Raw genomic sequence first — 24,353 nt, forward strand, 5'->3', positions numbered from 1 at the left:
GCCGAACCGCGAGCGAGCTCTGCGAATTTTCTCACCCTAATCTTGCTCGGTAATGCTCGAACTTTCTAAACCTGCAAGATCGCGGCGAAGTGGCTCTTAACTTGCCTACGGTTGCACGCGAAAGACCGGCTGCTTTCAGCATTTCCGAGATTCTTCGGCTTCTTTGGTCGCTGCGATAATTGCGCCAGCCGGTTTCCTTCGGCGCCGCCATTCTTCCTAATTTTTCGATCCATTGAATTAATTGGAGTACATTCTACAGGAATCTGGAAAGAGATCACTACTTGTATTCCTCTTTGATGTAAGAACTATCAGAGTGAAATAGTTCGTGATATTTTCATAGAAATTTTGTGTGCTTTTTTACCAATTTCAATGATTTTTCATGAACTATGTAGATAAAAGATTGCTTCTCTCTGTGTTGTGTTATACACAAGCAATAATTATGCCAACTAAATATATATCAGTAATGCTGAAGTGACTACTTCAAGAAAAACTTTACATCTTTGTTTATGTATATCTGTGACCTGGAGACTGCCATTAGGCAGAAATATTCTAAATAAGGAGAGCTGCATATTATTGTACACTTGAATGTACATTATATTTTGGGTTGCAAGGTCTAGGAACAAAACAATTAATAAACAGATTTCTATTTATGTTCCTTGTAGCTTTTAGCTAAAGCTATAAGGTTGACTCTTTTGGTAATGTCCTTTTGCTATAAATATATGAACGTGCTCCCTATTTTTCCATTGTATTGTAACACTAAGAGAGTAAGGACCTGGATCAGCATGAACTTATACATTATACTTATACCTTTATTTATTTCAATATATTTTTCTATTACAAATTCATCCACTTGTTCTTCTATCAGTTAACCTCAACAAGTAACAATTATTAGAAAAATCAAACTATTTGATTGATCACTTTAAATATAGAGTGTGTGATACAACTGAAATAAGAGATTTATGATAATATAACCAGAAAATAGAAGTAATGGCATTCAACTAGTATCGTAAATATCACAATAATTATAGTTGATGTTGAGGTTACATCAAAGATTACATCAAAAGATACACTAATCTTCCATTTTGATTTTTCTGGAGTCTCCCTTTACATATTTATAGTTCGAATATCGATCATCCAAGTTTCTAGTGTTAGTCAACAAAACAACACCAACTTTATGAATTTCTATAGCAGCAAGTTGCAAGGATCACCGTCTACTACATTTCAAACATTTCTGCGCGTAAATAATATGCCCGACGTGTTAGCAGTAGTATAAATAATAAACTGTGAGTAACACGATCTTTTCGAGCTTCGAAACACAACCTCTGCCCAACTCCTTTGTCCCTGTGCCAAAAGAACGATAGGCACAAGGTTGGTAACCCGTGTCGATAACGCGGAAGATCTGCCTCGGTCACAGACACCGGCTCGCAGCAACGTTCAGCACGCGAAACGCCTGACAAGGTTTACGTATGTGACGACTGGTCATTGAGATCGCGTGATTCTTTCCAATTAATTCCGCCAGCGTGGCTTTCATTAGCGAAGCAGCCAGTAGGGCAGAAAGTATCGCGATTCAATCGCAAATCTAGGGAAATTTCACGACGAAGGTTTGCCAGCGATAGGAAGCCATTTCCGTGGCAAGAAAGCAAGAGATATGACAGCCATAGACGGGTACGAGAGGTGGATTAGGGTAAAAAGAGAAGAGGGTAAAGCAAAGAAGAGAAGAGAATAGAAGAGAAGAGAAACGGTTGGCGCAACGAGGACCGATCCTCTCGGCGAGCAAGGATTTCCCTAATTATTATAACCCATTAATGCGATGAGCGTTATTATTTTAATGCCCGTATCTGCCGGCAGTCCGGGCTAATTTGCCTCCGTGAAATCGATTGTGCCGCGTGCGTTTGCACGTTCATAAATAATCAGGCCGTGTTTACAGGATGAAAAATCGGTGCCGGCTCGGTAGCGGCGCGCTGTCTGACGTTATAATAAATCCGCTGTTTCGCGGCTCTCTAACGAGCGTTCTTGTCGGACGGTTGTCGATTATATCAATCGTTCCGAGCCAAAAGTCTATACCGGACGGTTTCCTTCCGCGAAACTCCGCGCTGCGCGCCATTAAACCCCGAGACCGCTGCCAATTCCCGAGATTCCGTACGAACGTTCATTACTTGGCGCTTTTAAAACACCGGAAAAACTGCTGTCATGCGAATCCTCCTGTTCGGACATACACCGGTACATTTGTCTAGTCGATTCAGCTGTCTACGCCTTTATCCAGTATCGAACACTCGTTGTCGGTAATCCTTCCAATGTATAAATCTTTCTCGTGAGTACGTTATTTATTCCACGTTTTTCTCAAATTCTATGTACGTACGTGTACAAGCAACGAACGGTATTTACATGCTTTTGAATTTGAATTTTTTTAGCGAAGATCGCTACCTAATCCATCATGGCGGACGAAGCAGGAATCACGAAAAAAACATTGTCTGGAGAAAAGAGCAACGGTTCGTAAGATATTTAAGCCGCGAACCAGTTGTCGGATAAGCGTATCGTGTGTTCATGGCTGTCCGCGTGCCTCTGATAGTTATCATAATCTGGGTATTTCTGCGGGGTTATCGTTAACCACCCACCGATACATAAAGCATAACGATCGAGTGTCCTTTACCGGCCACGGGACATGGTGCACACCGTTGACAGGAGTTTCACGGCTCGGCCGACAGATGGCTGTCGTTTAAGCGTCGCTTCAACCCCTAAGCCCGTTGCGCAAAGCCTCGTTGTTGGTCTATCCCGTGGCTAAGTTCGGCTAGAGGGTGGATGAATTACCGACCCGACAACTCGAAACGATGAGGTTCAGCTTTATAGTCGTTCGTCTAAATAAGCGGCCACGCCGTTCGTGCTCTGGCGTGACTACCGCAGGCGACACGTTTATATTTATCCGTCGTTCTTTCCATTCTTTTTTCTCTTTAAATAACACGTTTCTTTCACGCGAATCGATCGCTTGTGACGGAAGATTACCGTGATCGTTTGACGCGCAACCGGTCGAGAATGATAGTTGCACAGAGATGCGACGTTATCCATGGGAAATCGACGACTCTATCTTGCCTCATTACTCATGGCTAGACTGACATCCGGTTCTGACATTCGAATTTATAATTCCTAATCAACTTAAACACATTCACATTACAATCTTCTAGAGAATTAATGACGTTTAAGCCTCTAGCTTTCCCAAATCCTATCCAACTTTCCCAGGTTTCTTAAATCTAGTTGCTCTTGACCCAGAACCGTTCTTCTACCAAATGCAAACTCATAATCGGTGAGTCTTTAATCGCAGAGAAAAATTAGAAACCGGTAGAACGAGCATTCGCATAGCCACGAGGAAACCTTGAGAATCCGCTAAAATCCGTACCGTTATCTATCAAAAAGCTGCGCGTCGCATACCGTGGATACCAGACGCTAGATCGACGATAGAGACAAGATGTTGTGGGAGGGTGAGGTGGGCAGGGAAGCAGAGAAAAAACGTCGGCGAATTTCTTTGAAGATGTTCCCGAAAGCCTGAGACTGACTCCCCTCCACCGTGCAAGAGACGGTAGACCGAGCGTGATTGCCGTAATTTCGCCTCATTACAATTACGCTAATATCCAGCCATCAATTAGCCAAGGCTAAAGAGGCTCGCATTAAATAGCTAATGCATCGGCGTCGTCGCTGCTCGCCACGGCTCGAGATCAGACGGTTCGCTCACTCACTCGTTCGTTCGGTTGCTCGTGCGCGGTGCACGGATGATAGAAATGATGATGACCGCCGTGAACTAGGTTTCCACGGTCAGCCTTAATGGCTAAATTACACGTTACGATTGTATCGCGACTCGCCGCACCGTTTCGTCCACTTAATACCGCCGGTCGGGGGAGTTTCGTGCTTTGATAATTGCCAGCCATGAATCACCGCGATCGCCAGAGACGGTAGCCAATAGGAAAATCGTTATAAGATCTGCTAATGAGCGTCTCGCGATCTCCTCGCTTCGTAAACCTGTTTATTTCATGCGAGGAAAGTGAAACCCTTCATGAGCATCTGCCTTATAATGTTTACTGTGAAATGTATGTATATTGTGAAGTTGAGATTTAGATTTGAAATATTGCAAAAATATTGCTTTGGAAAATTTTGAACTGTCGCTTGGTATCTGCAAGTTTTCATAGTGTCCATAACCCTGATCTATTAGATCGTCCGAAAAGTTTCTTTAAGAATAAGAAAATAATCTTTTATATTATTTTATCGAATTACATATGATCCATCGTGTTCTATCAAGATAAAGATCACAACGTTTGACAGATTAGGTTTCATGTTTGTATAAACATGCATCGTTGTAAAAGACGGATCTGTAAAAAAAAGATACTTTTCAGACAACTTAATATTTCGACCGAAGTAACCTAACCTAAATTCGACTAAACCTAAAGTTTGCGAGACAAGTGTCGTCGAACCTTCTCGAAAATCGATCGAATTAAGAAGCAGCGTTAAGACGTCGATAACGCAGGAGTTTCAGAGCGAGTGATTAATTCTCGGTACGTATGAATGACGAGCATAGTATCGCCTACAGACGAGACTCCTTTTTACTACAACGGACAGATAAACCGAAAGAGGGTTCAACGTTTCGCGGCACGTGCTTCTAGTCTTCTAGTTCTTTTCATATATATGCGTCGATGAACTCGATATTCTCTGATTTATATTCTCTTGTTTCGGCTCGATGGTCACGATACTCTTTCCTTTTTGTTACATATTCCACGTATCGTTTAATGATCCTGATATTTCTCACGGACTTGTAAACATAAGACACAGTTGTGTGTGGAAACGTTGAGAAAACACCAAGTCTTCTTTGATTGATTTGATTTATTTTCTTCTTCTTTTCTGTTTCTTCGAGCAGGATGCATGTTTTTCGAATAATTTACAGCTGAAAAAGGATTTAGCTTTGGGAAAACTCGTCGCGGCATCTATTAAATGCTATTTCCTCGCATCCCGTCATCGGCTCGTATTTTCATGATTTATCGTCGCTTGTGTGTGATGCAATACCCTCCATCGGGGGCCGTAAGTGCGCGTTTAAACGATAAATCTCGGAAGTCACGGTAGGAGAAGCTTTTCAGGTCGCGACACACGCGGGGTAGCCTGGCTTCTGCCTATCGATACCTTGGCCGCTGAAAGAGTTTAAATACGTGCTGCGGAGGAACCTCTTGAATATTTTAGTCTCTCGAATCTGCCCTTATTCTATGACCATTTATCAAACTGCTGCAACGAGAATTTCTTGGTGAACCGATATCTTAAAAATTATGTTAATTTTCTGTATTACGCTTTAGCTATATACCATTTTTATTTCGTCTTATCAATGGAAATTAAATTATCGCTTTTATATTTCGCCGATTTTGGATAAATCAATTTTGAATTTCTCTACACTGCATCAAGTTTTCAAGCACAGTTGTACGATTGCTACCATCCTTTTCACAATTCAATTAATATTATTGTTACAATTTTACGGGTCACAAGTTACAAGTTGTCGACGATGAATTCTCTTACACAACTGTAATCAGTTCTTCAGCTACGTTACTGGTCAGCTGATCGTTCTATTCGACATTTTATAAAATTGTACAACACAAGTGCACAAATTAATTGCGAATTTTTATGAACGTAACTAAAGAAATAGAAACTAAATTAATGTCTGTTTCACCGTTTAAATATTACACCAGCCAATTGTTACTTCATAAAACCATTAATTATACAATATTAGTACTTAACCTCTTAGATATTAGGTCGTCCAAAAAGATTCTTTCTTTTTATGAAGAAACAATAGACGCACAACGTTTTCTGTTTTATATTATTTTGTCAAATTACGTACGATCCATTTTATTCTGTTGATATGAACACCGCGACATTTCACAGACTTGATTTCACGTTTGTACGAAGGTGCACTGTTGTAAAAATCACGTTTGCGAAAGAAAGACACTTTCCGGATAACCTAAAAATTTGTATATCTTTTTATATAGCGTGATATCTATAATGTACAATTTGTTAATTCGTTAATGATATTAGTTAGCAAATTATCGCTTGTGCGTGTCTAGACAATGAATCTTTCGAAGCAAATCGTCCGGCAATTACACGATTCAAACAGGTATTACAGTTTGATTGATTCCGATTAGTTTCGCGTTGCCAGTCGCGGATATTGCTTTCCACCGTTCTCGAATAGCGGTGTCTTTCAATTACAGTTTTCTGCCATTTCCGTGGACGGACGGATCGATAATAACGCGATAAATCTGGCCGGCTATCCATGGTCAGTTATACCAGTCAACTTATTCTTTCGGCTGTTCGTAAACAACGTGACAAATACCTCGCCAGCCCATTAATCAACTCGTCGTAAATTCGCCCGCCACTTCGACCGCTTTAATTGGAACTAAAACGCGAACTCCTAGCTTCGTTCGCGCGTACATCGAACTCGGATTACTCGCTTTAGACCGACGGGACGCGCGCGAAACTTCCGCTGCAAATGCACACGACCAAAGCCATCGTAGAAACGTAAAACTCGGTGAAAAGTTTCACTTTATATTTCCTCGAAGTTACACAGCGAATCTAACTATTAGGTCGTCCAATAAGTTCGTGCCATTCGTTTTCCTCTTTTATTTCAGCATTATGTTTTTATTCACATTTTATTGATTTTGGAATATTCGAAATTTTAATAAATAAAGATCCTAACAGATTTTTCTTTCATCCAATAAAATGTCTAATTACGATTCATTTAATAATTACGATAGAATTCTTTATCACGTGTTTCATGAATATAAAACAATACACGTCGAAGATGATTCATGTGAACTAACCTTAAACAATCAAGTTGATTCTATAGAAGCCATTTGAGGAGAAACATTCAACGAATAACAAGCATTCTTATTAAACTACATATTAAAAAATGTTAAATATACTTTGTAACAATTGTTACTGTGTTTGCCTTATGAAACTTGTAAAACACGGCACGTCCAAACTGGATTTGCATACAACAATCTTTTAATATGCCGTTTAATAAGAATATTCGTTGATTGTTTCTCCTCGAATGGCTTCTATAGAATCAACTTGATTGTTTAAGGTTAGTTCACATGAATCATCTTCGACGTATATTGTCTTATATTCATGAAACTCGTCATAAAGAATTTGAACTCGACGTAACGCCAACTTATTACACGACCTAATACTTTAGCAAAGTATGAAAGTAAAAGTAACTGTGTCAAAAAGTAAAAAGAAATGTAATGAACAAAGTAAATGTTCCTTTGTTACAGATGTTGAAAAAGTTTGAAGAAGAAGATGTTTGGTCCAGCAGCAACATTTTTTCCCTCTGCTCTACCACACCACTGGGACAATGTTACAAGCGTGGATTGCAACTTATAAGGAAAGCTCGAAGAAAGTCGAAGGCTTACACGAAGCTTCGCGCGAAATCAAGATCTTGGTTTTAAGGTGGGGACACTGAGGTAATGGCGTGTGCATTATTCTGATAAATCGCCTCGGCTGGCGTCAAACCTGACTCTGGCCTGACGGCAACCTTGGTCAATCGTATCTACTTCTACGCAAGTAGAATCGATCCTGTGCAGGATATTCCAAAGGAGACTTCTAAGGAAAAATACCACTACGTACATGTGCTACGAATTGCGCCGGTTATATCAGAACTCTTTCTATCAATTTAGGAGATACTTTACAATTTGCCTTGAAATTAAAAAATTAAAGACTGTGAAGGTAAAGGATTTATCAAGTAATTAATTCTATAACATAATTCGATAATTATGGTGGTAATTTGGAATGCATAATGCGATATGTTTTTTAATAAAATATAGCGTGAAATACGATTTTACAATTTATAAAATCAATTACAGTTTGGCACGTTCATAATTGTATGATTAAAAATTGTACGATTTTGAAATTTTGTATAAAAATTGTAATAAATTCTATAACGTAATTCGATAATGATGGTGATAATTTGTAATGTATAATGCGATATACTTTTTAATATAATATATAAAATCAATTACAGTTTGACATGTTCATAATTGTATGATTAAAAATTGTATGATTTGTAATAAATTCTATAACATAATTTGATAATTATGGTGATAATTTGTAATATCTAATGCGATATGTTTTTTAATAAAATATAGGGTGAAACAGAATTTTACAATTTATAAAATCAATTACAGTTTGACACGTTCATAATTGCATAATTAAAAATTGTACGATTTTGAAATTTTCTATGAAAATTGTAATAAATTCTATAACATAATTCGATAATGATGGTGATAATTTGTAATGTATAATGCGATATACTTTTTAATATAATATATAAAATCAATTACAGTTTGGCACGTTCATAATTGTATGATTAAAAATTGTATGATTTGTAATAAATTCTATAACATAATTTGATAATTATGGTGATAATTTATAATGTATAATGCAATATGTTTTTTAATAAAATATAGGGTGAAACAGAATTTTACAATTTATAAAATCAATTACAGTTTGACACATTGATAATTGTATAATTAAACATTGTATGATTTGTAATAAATTCTATAACATAATTTGATAATTAAAATGATAATTTGTAATGTATAATGTAATGTGTTTTTTAATAAAATATAGCGTGAAACACAATTTCACAATATATAAAATCAATTACAATTTGACATAATTGTATGATCAAGCTACATCACGTCAGAAATAAGCAAGTGTCTTATTACACACAGCTATGGTGATCATAAAGAATAAAATCATTGCAATGTGATTTTGCAATTAAAGTGATATAATTGAAGTAGATGTAGTGTAGTACTATTTTCGCCTAACCCGATTTCCGAGCAACCAGGCCAAGTCCAAATTAACGCGAGTTCCCAGTACCAAAATCGAAGGATCGACGACGCTGGCTGAGAGCGCACTCGCAGCATTATTAATCGACGATGCAACAGCGCAGTGGATTGGGCCGCCTCGAATTTCCATGGACACTGATTAAGCAACACTCGCGTTCACTTAATATCCAGATGTCCGATAAAGACCTTACGACAGAGTTGCGGCGATCGCGGGTCGAGATAGATGCGGCGTCCGGCAGACGCGCGTCCACCGTGGCAAAATATTCGAAACGAATGACTCGCGTCGTCGTGGACACGGCTACCGTGCATTTGTCCGCTCGTTCCTTCGTCTGGATCCTATTAATCCGTCGCTAATGAGCACCGTCCGATCGCCGAGTGGAAACGCGCGAGTATCATCCTCGAAAGGAGCAGGATGGAGGATGGGCTCATTACGGGCCACGCCGCGTGTGCTTCGTGACTGGCTCAATATTTAACGCGTCTCGAGCCGTTCCATCACCTTTCGATATCTCGACACCTGGTCAGCAGGATTAGAGAACTAGTTCTGAGACTTGCGACTGTAATCGATGTTCGTTGATTACCGATTCGCCTATTCGGGCACGTTCGTTCGTACTGAATGCTGATTTTCGAGAAAATCTGACTGCTGAGACGAGCAAAACTCGAAAGAAGAATTAAAGAAAGAAAACTAAGAAGGAAACACTAATCTCACTAAAGAAATAAAATAGTCAAACTAGAAGATGGTATCCTTCTGGGGTTAGCCATCCACGTGCTATTTAACAATTAAGCTAGAAAAATTTACCAAATGTGCAGCTGGACAAATTGTAAAGTACAAATTAAATAATAAAAAGAAAAACTTTCGAGAAAAGTCAATGAGTGTGGAAGAAGAGACCATTTGGAAACCATTTCGGAAGAGTGGTTTATAAGGAACAGAGAGATTTTTGTGAACGGGAGAGAAAGCTCTAGGTAACGGTTATTTGATATTGATAGAGAGGAGAAAAGCAAAGTTTAAACGTGTCAAAATTCCTAGTAAATAGAGTTGACAATGTAAAAAATGAACGGCCATCGAGGTTCAACTTAGACAAATATCGAAAGCGGACAAGGGGGTTTTTAGAATCAACGAAGCATAACCAACGATCAATCGCCACCTTTGCTATCTGGTTGCTCCGCTTTGAAAAATCCCTCGCAACCGCAGAGCGTTAATTAACCGAAAAGTCACAATTACGGTTCGAGCGCGCGTCGAGCACGATAAAAATCCGAATTCCCCGTGTCTTGGGATTATCTGGGGGATCTGTGAAAGGAGAAGGCAGGCTGTAAGCTTGTGGTTAACAGGCGTATTGATCTGGACGGTTGGGTCCACTGGCCGGTTTGATAATTAGTCAATCAGTCAGCGGTGTGCGTTGTTTTATTGAAATACGGTCTGGAGTCGAGGGCCAACTCTTAACAAGCGGCGCACGGTTCATTCATGCCGGTTAATTCCCACTCTGTTTCCTTTTCGCGTTGCTTCGTTCAGCCACTTTTACGCGCACTGTGTCATTAATCGTTCGATTAAGCCGACCGATAACGCCCTCTCCAGGAGAGCGGTCCTCAGGCGTACCACCAGCCGGCGCCATAACTCCCTAGCGTGGCAAGACGCGGTTACGAACGAACGAGCCACGATCCTGACGTTCGCGTTCGTTGGAGAACCTGCGACCGCCTACCTGGATCATCGGTACCGATTTTTCATTCGAAGATACTTTATTCGCCACGCATGCGGCCGCTCGAGACGTCGTGAAACATAGGGACATTTGGATGGACATGAAAATACACTCTTATCGATTCCGCGAACCCGAACGATTCCTTGCTTACCCTGAACCACGTCGATAATTAATTACAAGGTCGGATTGAGATTGCGTGGATGGTCGGGAAGTTGTTAACGAGACCAAATTCGAGGGAGGAGTCGCATCAAGCGTCATTGGGTTTCATCGATTCGATTCTTGAGGATCGTTCGGTGATCTCAGAATATTTTGGTGTCTGGTAATCATCGAATGTTTCTGTATCTGGAGATTGTTATTTTAGAAAATTACTACTCTTTTTAATAAAATGCAAATAGAAAACATAAAAAGGATTTAATAGTTTTGATCAACGATGCTAAAATCACTAGATTTATTAGTACATAATTCTTAATTCTCACGTTGTTGCAGGGATTGTAGTATCCATTTCAAAGAAGATAAAGAACTTTTTACTCTCCAACTTTCTTTTCTATTTTTTGCATCACTATTCTACATGTACATTACCGTGCCATAAATATCGAGACACGATGATATCTCGTATAAACTGTATGCTTTCCACTGTTTTCATTTTCTAGTTATTTTACTAAAAATTTATTATTTCATATTTATCTCTTGCCAAATCCCTAGCTTGTACCTGTTTTAATCTCGGTTAATTGCTCAATTCTGCTCATAAAGCGGTCGTACAGGGGCGACCGGTTGAAAATAGTTCCTCGGGAACGGAAGCAACAAATAATCGTCCAAGGTGCGGATGCAAACCGCGCGTAACGTGGTTCCCGGTCGCGCGAAAGCCAGGAAAGAAAGAGAAGGACGACGAAAGTGAATCGAAAGGAGGGTGACATACCGAAAACGAGGAAAGAACGATCGTGAGGTACAAAGGACGAGAGAGACAAAGATAGAAGAAGAGAGAGAGAAACGAATGGTCGAAAAATAGAGAAACGCGTTAGAATGGATGCGCCCCATATAATTTCTGCGATGCTTCTCGAGTCTTCTCCTCGCCTCGGAGATCATCCCTGAACTGTGTCGAAGAGTCATCGTCTATGAGCAGCGAGCTCGTGTCATTGTGTCAGGCTTACGACTTCGTGTGTTGATCCATTGTCGCGGAACATGCGTCCTGTCAACTTCCAGAGACTATAGGGACAGTTAAATTAATCAATGACTATATCGACTAGAAGATAATCAGTCGTTAGGAACCCTGAAACTGCTAACCTTTAAATTGTCATGATATGTAAAATCCCACCTCATGCAAATCTTATTTTAATATTATACCATCTTGTGATAATACCATCGACGATTATTTTGCCTTTTTGAAATGGTATATTAACAATTTTCAAAATTGGATCAATTCCAATGGAGATGTTTGATTAACAATATTCGATGAGATTCGATGTATTAACCCTTTGCACTGGGAATTTTATTTCGATTTTTATTTAGCAGCAGTTCCCAACGCTTTTAAGTGTTTTATTTGAAATTTACTTTAACTAAAAGATAAGACAATTTAAATAAAGAAAGGAGGAAACCTAACCTCAAATACCAGTTTTATTCACACTATTGTTGTATTTTCTAATTTTTAAGCGTATGATACATCTTGAAACAATTTCCAGGATGCAATTCTGCTTTTCTATCGCAAGTTCCACAAAAAAATTGAAAGAATGTCGAGTGGGACTCGACAAAGGAGCTCCTGAGATAGAAACTAATGTCGAGTCACACTCGACATAGCAGTGCAAAGGGTTAATATCGAGCACAGAAAGATTCGCAGGGATTGAAGATATAATTGCGAATGAACTAGATCGAATTATTGTAGATCTTAATAACGGCGCCTATGGGTAGTTTACACTATACACGCGTACACGTTATATATACGTAGTACCGAATTTGCAGTGCAAAGCAAACCGTATGTCGGACATCGGCACGATTTATCGCGTTGACACGTGTCTCTTACCGAGACGCGTTTCGCCCCTGTGCACGGCCTCTCTTTTAACCGCGATTAAAATACATTTTCGAGGATAGAACGACCGAATTTCCGCGGACCCCGTTCTCTTACCGTGAAATGGTTAACTCTTTCGTCGTAATTTATAACCGCCTGTGATGCGGCCTCACCGAGAGCTTTATTAAACATGAAATGGAAACCATGTTGCAAGAAACATTAAACTATGTCTTGTATTTGGAAAACTAAATTTAGAAAAACATACAAATATTTTGGTAGAATGGAACATTAACTTTTAGGGGGAGGGGAGAGGTGAAAGCGGGATAATTTCTTACGTGAAAGTTCCTCCTATTTTAATAAACTAAAAGTAAATTCATCTTTTTCCAAAAATATCACACGTTTACTGAAGTTTGGAAAATTTCAGTCAGACAAAATAAGGTACATTGACGAAAGTTCCCATGTACGTATTAACACTAGAACTATATATAGTTAACATGAAGCTATTTCTACCAAAACCAGTGAAAATGACTAGTTTTTAAAAAATACCTGATGATAGAATATTTTTATATTTATTGATTTATTACTTTCTTACAGAAGCAATTCCACGTTATGTAGTACATTTTTGCTATTATTAATCCACCTGGGACCATCGTCCCTAAACGAGGGCCGACACGTTTATAAGATTGTAGAACCAGTTATTTTGACTGGTGTGGTATTTCTAGTGTTAATAAATATCCCCTAGATGTTTATACAATTATGAGAGGTTAGAATGTACAAGTATAAAATGTACAAAATATTCAATGTTAAGAACTCGTTTGAACAATTAAGGCTGGACGAAATCACTATATACGAAGTAGAAATTTTAAAATAAAATTGTAAAACCAGACAAAATAAGGTACTTTGACGAAAGTTCCCATGTACGTATTAACACTAGAACTATATATAGTTAACACGAAGCTATTTCTACCAAAACCAGTGAAAATGACTAGTTTTTAAAAAATACCTGATGATAGAATATTTTTATATTTATTGATTTATTACTTTCTTACAAAGCAATTCCATTTTATGTAATACAATTTTGCTATTATTAATCCACCTGGGACCATCGTCCCCAAAACGAGGGTCGACGCGTTTATAAAATTATGGAATCAGTCGTTTCGATTGCTGTGGTATTTCTAACGTTAGCATCTAGCGATCTAGCAATCGATCCGGAATTTTCCTGAAAACTGATATCGTCGTATCGAATGATACGCGGTGAAAATTTAAAAAACATGTGGCAAGTTGTACGAAACGGGGAAACTGGTTAATTGGGGTTCGATAAACAGTTTGCAGGACCCTTCTACACTTTGCAAATACCGGTCATTTTAACTGATATTGGTATGAGTAGCCTTGATACAAAATTATTTTCAGTTTGAATGCGTAAAAAACAAAATAAAATTCATTATATTATTCTTTTAATTATCTTTGCGAAAGTCATAACATCATTGCGGAAAAAATATAACACAAAGTAGGAATTGTAAAATAAAATTGTAAAACCAGCCAATTTGACTGCAGTGGAAATTCTAGTGTTAAGATATTACAGATGACGTTTCTATATATTCAGACATTTTCTAAGCTCAGCTTAGCTTTGAAATATCATGCGATTGTGATATTCTTGTACATCCACTACCCTAAAATCCAATGTACCATTTCATCACAATTCACGCCCTTTTAATCCACTGCACGTATCCTGGTCCAATTTTTCCCCTTTACCAAATCAACGACGGAAGGAGATGGTAAAAGAGAAAAGAAAGGGAAGGACGGGGCAAAGAGCGCACGCAAGCTGGGAACAGGATCGCGCGAAGCCAAAGATCGGAGAAGAGAGACTGCTCGTACAGGCACGTTGGCCGACCGGACAGATATGATTTATATTTCTTTCCGATCGTTCACATTAAAAATGGTAAATGCTCTTAATGACGGCATTAATAATTGTATTCAACGAACCGCCGGTATTGACCTGAAGACACCCGTGCGAGGCACGCCCGTAGAATACCCTTGTAACGATCTGGTCCGGCATTCATCTGGGCGGAGAGAGATCATTTGTGAATGAGCGAACATTCAATGGGCACACTTTTGATCCCGACATTATTAATTATCCGCAAGTAGCTGCTAGACGCTTTGCTCTCTTTTTTCTAGCCGTGCACGGACTTTCCAGTGCGGAGAACCCTCGTGTCTTTGACCCGTGACTCAACATTGCAATGGTTTCGAAATCGGTTGGATATCGGATCATTTTCTTCGAAACGTACTGAATTTCATAGGTATAAAACTTATTGTCAACACTGGAACTACCGATAGTTGACACGAAGTTATTTCTACCAAAACCAGTGAAAATGACTGATCTTTAAAAAATATCTAATAATAGAATATTTTTATATTTATTGATTTATTACTTTCTTATAGAAGCAATTCCATGTTATGTAGTACATTTTTGCTATTATTAATCCATCTGAGACCATTATCCCTAAACGAGGGTTGACACGTTTATAAAATTGTAGAACCAGTTATTTTGACTGGTGTGGTATTTCTAGTGTTAATAAATATCCCCTAGATGTTTATACAATTATGAGAGGTTAGAATGTGCAAGTATAAAATGTACAAAATATTCAATGTTAAGAACTCGCTTGAATAATTAAGGCTGGACAAAATCACTATACTACACTATAACACCAAGTAGGAATTTTAAAATAAAATTGTAAAACCAGTCGAAAGCAGACTGCATTGGCTCGCATAACAATGAAATTACTTAAAAATGTCAATTAGATACAGAACAGATATAATAAAATAAAGTGTAATCAGAAATACAATACGCAAAATCGAATAGTTAAATTTATTGAAAAACTATCGATTATCTATTTCCATGTAACTGCGAACTGTGCAAGTTTACGCATACTTGACAAGTTTCCAAACTCGAATTTCTCGAAAGTGAGGTGTTCAAGGCAATTACGTTATTCTTGACTTTATTTTCATACTTTATTGAGCTACAGAACGTTCCTGATTTCACTGGAACTATGAATCTAATGGCACAGTGTATATTCAACGTCAAAAATCCCTAATTCCATTTCCCGCTAATAATAGAAAATAAAATTTCAACACATACCTTTGTACGTATTGCCTCCATCGACAGCTAAACGGAACTGGTAGCGGCACACGAGTCGACGGAATATTCGCAGTGGCTCATATTACTACGCCTTGCAATGTCAACACTGTTTTGGTTTGCTAGTTTCAAAGCTAAACAAACTCCGGGCAAAATATTATCGCTGTTACTTGAAACCGTCGACCGGAATTACGTTTCAACTTTCCGTAATACCATCGATCGATACAAACAGACGAACGTGCTCTCTAGAACGATTATTGTAACGAGTCACATAGTCGAATAGCGAGCGTAGAGTTAAACGGTAGTATCGAGCGAGCAACGATTACGATCTCTATGTTTGTGCTTAAAATGATTTTAAGGAAATTAATATTACAATTTGATCACTCGTCTCTTTATTAAACAAACCAATACGTTTAATATTCACCTGAAACTTAACCCTTAACACTTCAACTTTTAATTGTGAATAACGACCGGCAACTTCAATTTATTCTCATCATACTTCGATTTGCAAGTTTTTAACTGTCAGATTTGAAACGCTACAGTGACGTGTAAATAATAACGTTAAAGTCATTCGAAACAATCTATATTCATTTGAGAAGTAATATAATTTTGATTACAATATTTATATTAATTATAATCGTAGAATTTTTTCAAATATCCATTCAGATACAAACCGGGTTTGTGTCCACAAGTGTCACAGTACTCATTGACGAGTATTATTTCTTATTTGTAAACAATTACCGATAACGAGCGAAAAATACATTTGCAGTAGAACACAGTACATTGGTGGTGCTTGAGAGGCACACTTGGAGCGTTAAGAGTTAATCTCGCCACGAAGAAAGAAAGAAAATTCGTATGTGGTGGCGGAGCCGGATATGGTCGTCCTCGATGGGCGTCTGACTGGAGGCGGGAAGAGGTGGCTGCGGGCCATCGGAAATCGCTGGAATCGCGACCCTTATCGCCTTATTAGAGAGGGGCAACTTGCATGGCGTCCTAAGCCGGACGCGGCGTGGCGCTGCGGCAGGTTTATCGGCCGCCTGTATCAGCGTACTCACGCTCCCTTTCATGGTCTTTAAACCGGCGCACTTAGCATGGCCCGTCATTATTTAACGGTGAGTAATAAAGTTGTACCACCAATTAGTCGACAGCGTGGAAGCACGCGCATCAACGACGCGGAGCTGGTAGCTGTACTTGCGTATCGTGGCCGACCTATCGCTGCGATATCTCGTTTCGATCGTCCGGCATAAAATCGGTAATCCGAGAATAATCGTTATTATGCCGATGCACGGTATAATCGATCATGCTTCGAGAAAATGGTTGATCGCTGCTTGCCAATTTACTTGACGTTCGATTGCTGTGCCGGAAACAACTGTTTTCCATCGATCGACACAGCCATCGGGCATTGCTTCGAGAAAGATGTCTGGGGAGGTGCTAGGTGGTTACATGGGATCATTGTATGTTTGCTAAAACGTAGATCGAGTATCTTGTAGATGATAGGAATTGTGTATAGAAGAGTTCTTTTCTTCAACGAAGGAAAAGTATATATAATCGTAATTGATGTTGGTAGAATTGGATGTTGAGGTTGAGTCGATTGCAAGATAGCATGGTCAGAGTTGACATGTGAATTTTGTCACACTTTTCTATTAGGTTATCCGAAAAGTTTCTTTCGTTTTATGAGGAAATAATAGACGTACCATGTTTTTTGTTTTATATTAATTTATTGAATTATACACGAACGTAATAATAGAAATATAACGAAATGGATCATACCTAATTCGATAAAATAATATAAAACAAATTATTGTTCATCTATTATCATCTTATGAAACGAAAGAGACTTTTCAGATAACCTAATATTATTAAAAATAATAGAGAATAAAGTGCAGTAAAGAAACATTTGTGTAGAATGTTGGAAGAACAGCTGATGGGATTAGAAAAGAAAAATTGCTTATAGAAAAAAAATATAAACGTCGATAAAAATAAATAAGGAAACTCTTTCATCGTTATTTTATAACAAGATAATTAATTTATTAATACAGTTATAAATAAAGTATGCAAAATCAAAGTATTTTACAGTAAGTCAATGCGTTTCTTTCCAACCAAATAAGAATTTTTTTCTTCATTTTATTCATTGATAGATAATTATTGCATGTTTATCATGTTTATTAGAACAAATATCAGACCGAGTTTCTGTTGCAGTTGATGCTGGTGTTCGATTTGAAAGAAGTCGATCGGAAGTCTGTTAAAGTGAGGACAACCAATCTGTGCGTATCCTCTGATGATTTTTATTCAGACATTTTTATTCGGCCAGCGTAGGAATAAAATGGAACGGAAAGACAAACAGCAGCGGTCACGTGTGAGTGAGCCACGGGAATGTAATTAATGAGCAGTTTGGCGGTCGGCCGGACAGCTGTCCCGTTTTTTTTTCTAACCCAGCGATGGACGGAGTCGCGGTACCGAGAACGGCAGAACGAGAAACGTGAAAACCTTGCGTGGAAGCGGTCTAGAAGACGCGTCTTCGGACGCGGCGGAAGGAACAAGATGGATTGCCTGACACTACCGGACAAGATCAATTGAATTTCTATTTGGACGTAACCGAGACCCGTTTGCCTCTAACCCCACCTTCTTTATCCACCACCAAGTCCCCCTTACCGCGACAGCCAAACTCTAATTCTTCTTCTACCGGTTGTCCACGTCACGATAATTGTAGAAAGTGATCTACTGCAACTTGATCCCTTCTTCCCCTAACTGATTCGTCGGTTATTCAATAATAGTCACGGACGTTTAGATCGTCATTTTGTTAATTTACGAATGCTGTTGGAATTGTTTCATTGAAATTTGGTATTTGGAAAACTTTGGTATTTGGTCTGGATTGTAAATTTTAAATTGCAAGCATGTACTTTATTTATTAGATAAATTTTATATTAGATCTTCTTCTATATTACATATTAGATTAATACCTTGATGTTTTTATCACGTTTATTATTATTCAGTTCTTTTTAGTTTTAAAATATGATCTAATATAATCATCTTAAGTCTTTTTACCTATGATGTGTTTGCAGGTGGAATTGTATTTTCTATCCAACTGTGTTTTTCTATTACACAATTTCTGAGAAAAATATGGCAGATGGTGAGTAACTGTGATTTATAGCTTTTTAAATAACTGCAGCAGGAAGATTTGAAAATTGCAACAGGGTTAAGAACAGGTTATTACGTTTATTATTACTCAAATCTTTTTAATTTTAAAATATGATCTAATATAATCATCTTAAGTCTTTTTACCTATGGTGTGTTTGCAGGTGGAATTGTATTTTCTATTCAACTGCATTTTCCTATTAATACACAATTACTGAGAAAAATATGGCAGATGTTGAGTAACTGTAATTTATAGCTTTTTGAATAACTGCAGCAGGAAGATTTGAAAATTGCAACAGGGTTAAGAACAGGTTATTATGTTTATTATTACTCAATTCTTTTTAGTTTTAAAATATGATCTAATATAATCATCTTAAGTCTTTTTACCTATGGTGTCTTTTCTATCCAACTGCATTTTCCTATTGGTACACAATTACTGAGAAAAATGTGGCAGATCAGTGAGTAACCACGATTTCTGGTTTTTTTAATAACTGCAGCATGAAGATTTGAAAATTGCAACAGGGTTAAGAACAGGTTATTACGTTTATTATTACTCAATTTTTTTTAGTTTTTAAGCTAATATAATTATCTTAAGCATTTTTACCGATGGTGTGTTTGCAGGTGGAATTGTATTTTCTATTCAACTGCATTTTCCTATTAATACACAATTACTGAGAAAAATGTGGCAGATCAGTAAGTAACCATGATTTCTGGCTTTTTTAATAACTGGAGCATGAAGATTTGAAAATTGCAACAGGGTTAAGAAAGGGCAGCAAGTATAATAAATATTAGTAAGCAGCGTAGAATCTTGATAAAACTTGGTATAATACGTTATATTAGCAGTAAAAAATCATGACACGACAAGAAATCAATCTTTGCGGAACATTATTTGCAGATATCAAAGTAACCAGACCTGCAATTCCTTTCAATCTCTAAGAACACGAAGAACGTAGGTGATTGTGCTAATAACTCGTTCGACAATTTCGTTCGAATAAACAGTTTCTGCAAGACATAAATAAAAAGGTACGAGTATTATATTCCTCAACTATGGTGAGATAGCCGAGTGATAATAAATGGGTTTGAAAGTAGCTGCCTAATTACTTCCTCGGACACCGCACGAACTCGCGATGCAACCGTTGATATCGCTACGTACTTTTTCCTTTTTCCTGAGCCCCGCGCCGGCTACCGGTTTTACAGCGACCGTTGAATTTAACTGTCTATTAATTAATGCGGGCCGATTAATTTCCGTCACGGCATAAAAACGCAGTTCCATGGAAAATTATGATGGCGCAAGGTCTCGCCTCCGCGCCATTTCCCTACGATTCGTATGTCATCGAACCATCGTTCTACAGATCCATGTGAAAAATACCGACATGTTGCGGGTATTTCGTTTGGGGAAACTAGAAAAGGGGGTAAGTTGAATTTGCATACTGTGCAGTCCACTTTCTATCTTTTCTTTTCTTCCTTCACCGCTTTCTTTTTCTTCTTTCCTTTCTTTGCTTCTCTTTCTTCCTTTTCTTCTTTTCGTTTGCTTGTATTTCTTCCCTCTCCTCCTTTTCTTCTTATCTTTGTCTTTCTTCTCTTTCTCCTACTCTTGTTCCTTTTCTTTCGCATGCTCTTTCCCCTTCTTTTTCCTCTTTTATTTCTCTTGTGTCTCTGGCTTCTCTTTTTTCTTTCTTCCCCTGCTTACATCACTTTCTTCCTTCTCTTTTTCTCTATTTGCCATTTCTTTCTATTTCTTTCGTCTCTCCTCTTCCTTTTCTTCTTTTCCTCTCCGTCTTGATATTTTTGTTCTACCGCTTTTCCGCCCACCCACATATATTCTTCCAAGTACGTAGAGAAATTTGTCATATTCGTAAAAGTATATGAAGTGTAAGTGAGATAGAGAGACAGGTTTGTCTGCTGATTCATTGATACCAGTATATATTTCCAGAGTAAAATAAAATTGTTTACAAGCTGAAAAATAAGCCTCCAAGGACGTGTTTGCACATGAACATTGTCATCGTTTTGATGTCTACAATTTACCCTGTACATAAATGTCCATCAAATATTTTGCCAAATCCTGTACAAGTACAGAGTTAGGAGGAATTAAATTAAACCACGTAACAATTGCATTAAATGAAATTCAACGTTGGTAAGTTTCATTCAAGTAAACAAGAGTTAGCGATACTGTCAGAGAATCATCTAGAATAGCTTCTTCGAGTACATCAACCGTGACTGACCATTAAAATACCGGCCTTGATAACTGGTAGCATGGTCACCCAGTTTTACGTCATTCGGCAATTTTTCGCGGTACTTCGTTTCTTTCCACAGTCTGGTATCACTCGCCGCGAGCGGATTTTCGCGGTCAATAACCGATTGTGGTATCGTTTGAACCGTGATACGCGTTCGCCAGACTTGGTTTATTCCTTGAAACGACGATTGTGAAAGTTGTTGCGATAAGTAGCGAGAGTGGTTGGAAACGAAGAACAAAATAGTTTGCACGATATTACGCGAAAGCGGTGATAATTTAAACAGCTCTCACTGACTGCGAATACATAGCTTGTAATGAAATGAATATATTGAATAACGTTAATATAATATTAAATAGTTACTAACTAATGTTAAATAACAAAATATTACATTTCCAGGGATTAATACTGAAATGAAAATGAGTTGGAAATAAAAACTTGGCAGAGACTTAATAGAAACGAATAATCAAAATTTAGTATAAAGTCCCGTATTATTTTTTGCTGTGTCTATGAAATAACGTAAATACGACGCCGCCATAACGTTATGCTCTAATGTAACACATGCTACCATAATAAACTTCATTACACTGATGTCTTTCAAATGACCACGGTACAGCGTGAACATGGAGGAGCAAAGGAACATAAGCGCGCAACGCGAGCATGACGTCGACATAAACGCCAGAGAGGGCAAACAAAATTTTCAAAAATTATATTCTCATGATCCCCTACTGACCTGAAGTAAGAAATTACTTTGATTTATGTACCCCCTAAAGTTCTTCGTTCCAATAGTATAATACTCTTTTCTTTTGCTTCTGAAGCAATTGTAATTTCCTAGTATATTCGTGTCCTTTCGCCAAGTAGGAAAGCTCGTTTGAAGCGAAAACCACGGAAAGTTGCCGGCATGCACCAGGCAACATGAGGTTCAATGTATCATTAGGTAGTCATTGCGATCACCGTGGGTCCCGTTGGTACACGCACGATCCGACGGACACGTAGGTAAGCCATCCTGGCTTCATTCACGTCAGATGCGAGGCGACCACGTCATTTATCTGCCAACCATTCCGGCTAACGATGCATTGCCGGTTTGTTGGTCGAGCGTCCTGGTATCCTCGTGTTCCCTGCACGAGCTTCGTCTGGAATTTCCATCTTTTTTTATGATGCCTCTCAAACAATTCTTTTGCACTTAAGGTAATATCAATTTAATTTGCATTTGCGCAATTTTATACCACTGTTCATACAATTATTATGTTTCCCTATAGGAAAGTACATGGAGGTTAATTATGAGCAATTTCTATGAAGACCAGGATTCCTTGTATTTATGTTAATTAACACGAAGCATAATACATGAAACCAAATTTGTTGGATCTTTGAGTACATGTACATTATCTGTTAGGGCACATGTATATTGACATTAGATCTTGCGATATTAAAAGTAGACTTTTACAACGAGGAATTATTTGTTTACAAATGCTGTTACATGTTATATATTTTTGTAAGCAGCTTTTTAAACAAATCCAAATAATATCTTTTCGCATGCATAATTCGCTTTCAAGGGGCAAAAAATTCAATGAAAGTAGAAAATCTGTAATCATGTGTGACTTTTGCAAAAAGCTATTGATGTAGTTTAATTTCTCTAAAAAGTACATTTCTCTGGATCTTTTTTATCTAAAGGATATGGAGTTACACTGAACTTTCATGATTTTTCTTACTCCTTTAAACCGAATCATCGCTACTAAAATAATGTCTCGCATCTGTTAATGGTATCATCATTCTGTAGAAAATTAATCAAAATCGATGTTTTTTAATTGGGTAATTTTAAAGACTGCCTTGCGTCGGCCCTGACTTTTAACATATTGTCATGTTCTCTCTCTTAAAGTCTTCGACTTTATTCACCTTGTGGTTTTGTATTTTACCATCTGAATTTATTTCCATATAATATCCTACCATGCCAATTCATCTGCATTTTATATTTTCGATAATAAATCAGGTGCGAGTATACGAATTAAAAATAACAAACGATTATTTCATAGTTGCAGGCAAATTTTACTGCCCGTTCACACCAATGCGGAGCGTCCACGTTTCAGTATCTTTCAGAAAGATACGAAGAGGAGACTCTTAGCGTCTTATCTCTGTCGTACGTGTTGAAGGAAAAACAGTGAAATAGTTTTTGTTGAGACCCATGGCACAGTTCGCTAATTGCGCTAGAGGATATTTAAGGTGCGTGTAAAATTTGGGAGTGGCACGTGGTGGCGCGCGCGGCCGTGCGAGAGGGTGGAAGCGCGGTCGTCTCTGCCGGCGACAGAGGAGCCCGGTCGCTTCCGGAACACGCGAAACTCTCATTAACTTCGACCGGGCGCGATATTGTATTGCGCTTTAAAGTCGTTCCACGCTCCTTGGAGCGGAGACGCCGGCTGCGAGCGGCGGCGGCAACGACTTAAAAAAAGTTCCAACCACGGAGACCGGAGTTTAATGGGTGCCACCACAAACGACAACGTCGATACTCTTCAAGGGAGGACGATGAGCGAATTTCAAACGCTTCTGCATCGCAAAATTACCCATTGCAGTCGTACGATATTCCATAGGATACTTTGTTAACTGATAATAAAATTCCCTGCTATGCGTACGATTGTTCCTGTGTATCAAATACGATTCACCAAGATCACGCGACGAATATTTGATTGCTAAATATTCTTATTTCTTATATTTTGTACCTTTTTTTCTTCTGTACACTAAGCGATAATGGGAAATTTTCAAACGCTTCTATGCTGGCAACAGCATGCACTGAAAGCATACGATATTTCATGTAATATTTAGTGGTATTGTGTTTTATGCATTACGTTCAATCTTTTAGGTTGGCAACTAAGTGATTGCGGATTTGTCAATACCACCTAGTGACAAACTCCGCAATCACTTAGTTGCCAACCTAATATATTATTCACACGAATAATCGTAGTTTAGTATTATATTTATTATTTGGCATTGGGAAATAATGAATAAATTTCAAGCTGTAACGAGGATGATGAGTGGAATTTTGTTTTTGAATTGCAGAAATATTCGCTGAAATTTTTCAATATCTAATTGTATCCATTATAAAGTGACATTCTACACATGTAGTTACTTCTGAACATGAATAATCATAACACGTGCGATTACTTACAAGGCCTTCAGCCTTTCTTATACACCGATTATAAGTGTTCACCTTACAACCGAATAATTTGCAAGAATTTCGCAATCAGCTGCTACTTTTGCGTGCACACTTTGGTATGGCGTGCAGGCGGATCAATATAAAATATTGAAATT

The 24,353-nt window shown here is 38.1% G+C and overlaps 1 protein-coding gene and 1 long non-coding RNA gene across 7 annotated transcripts in view; both read left to right on the forward strand.

Moving 5' to 3' along the window:
* The window catches only part of LOC122577275, a 146,389-nt gene extending 138,342 nt beyond the window's left edge, over positions 1 to 8,047 (forward strand). For both annotated transcript variants that reach the window (XR_006320190.1, XM_043748502.1), the window contains one exon: positions 7,290 to 8,047. Coding sequence is in view for 1 of the 2 variants with exons in the window: in XM_043748502.1 (XP_043604437.1) it covers positions 7,290 to 7,463 (174 nt within the window). In the remaining variant the exon portion in view is untranslated. The remainder of the gene's footprint in view (positions 1 to 7,289) is intronic.
* An 11,184-nt stretch (positions 8,048 to 19,231) lies between these two features.
* LOC122577371 lies at positions 19,232 to 23,820 on the forward strand. Of its 5 annotated transcripts, XR_006320237.1 has the most exons (9): positions 19,232 to 19,356; positions 19,444 to 19,643; positions 19,718 to 19,845; positions 19,912 to 20,234; positions 20,756 to 20,956; positions 21,453 to 21,791; positions 21,915 to 22,241; positions 22,313 to 22,545; positions 23,084 to 23,820. It is a non-coding gene; the product is annotated as an uncharacterized LOC122577371 (long non-coding RNA). The 5 variants fall into 5 exon arrangements; XR_006320236.1 differs by having other exon boundaries at positions 19,444 to 19,845; XR_006320235.1 differs by having other exon boundaries at positions 19,444 to 19,613; positions 19,718 to 20,234.
* The last annotated feature ends 533 nt before the right edge of the window (positions 23,821 to 24,353 follow it).

This window comes from Bombus pyrosoma, linkage group LG18 (assembly GCF_014825855.1).
Source record: "Bombus pyrosoma isolate SC7728 linkage group LG18, ASM1482585v1, whole genome shotgun sequence".
NCBI lineage: Eukaryota > Metazoa > Arthropoda > Insecta > Hymenoptera > Apidae > Bombus > Bombus pyrosoma.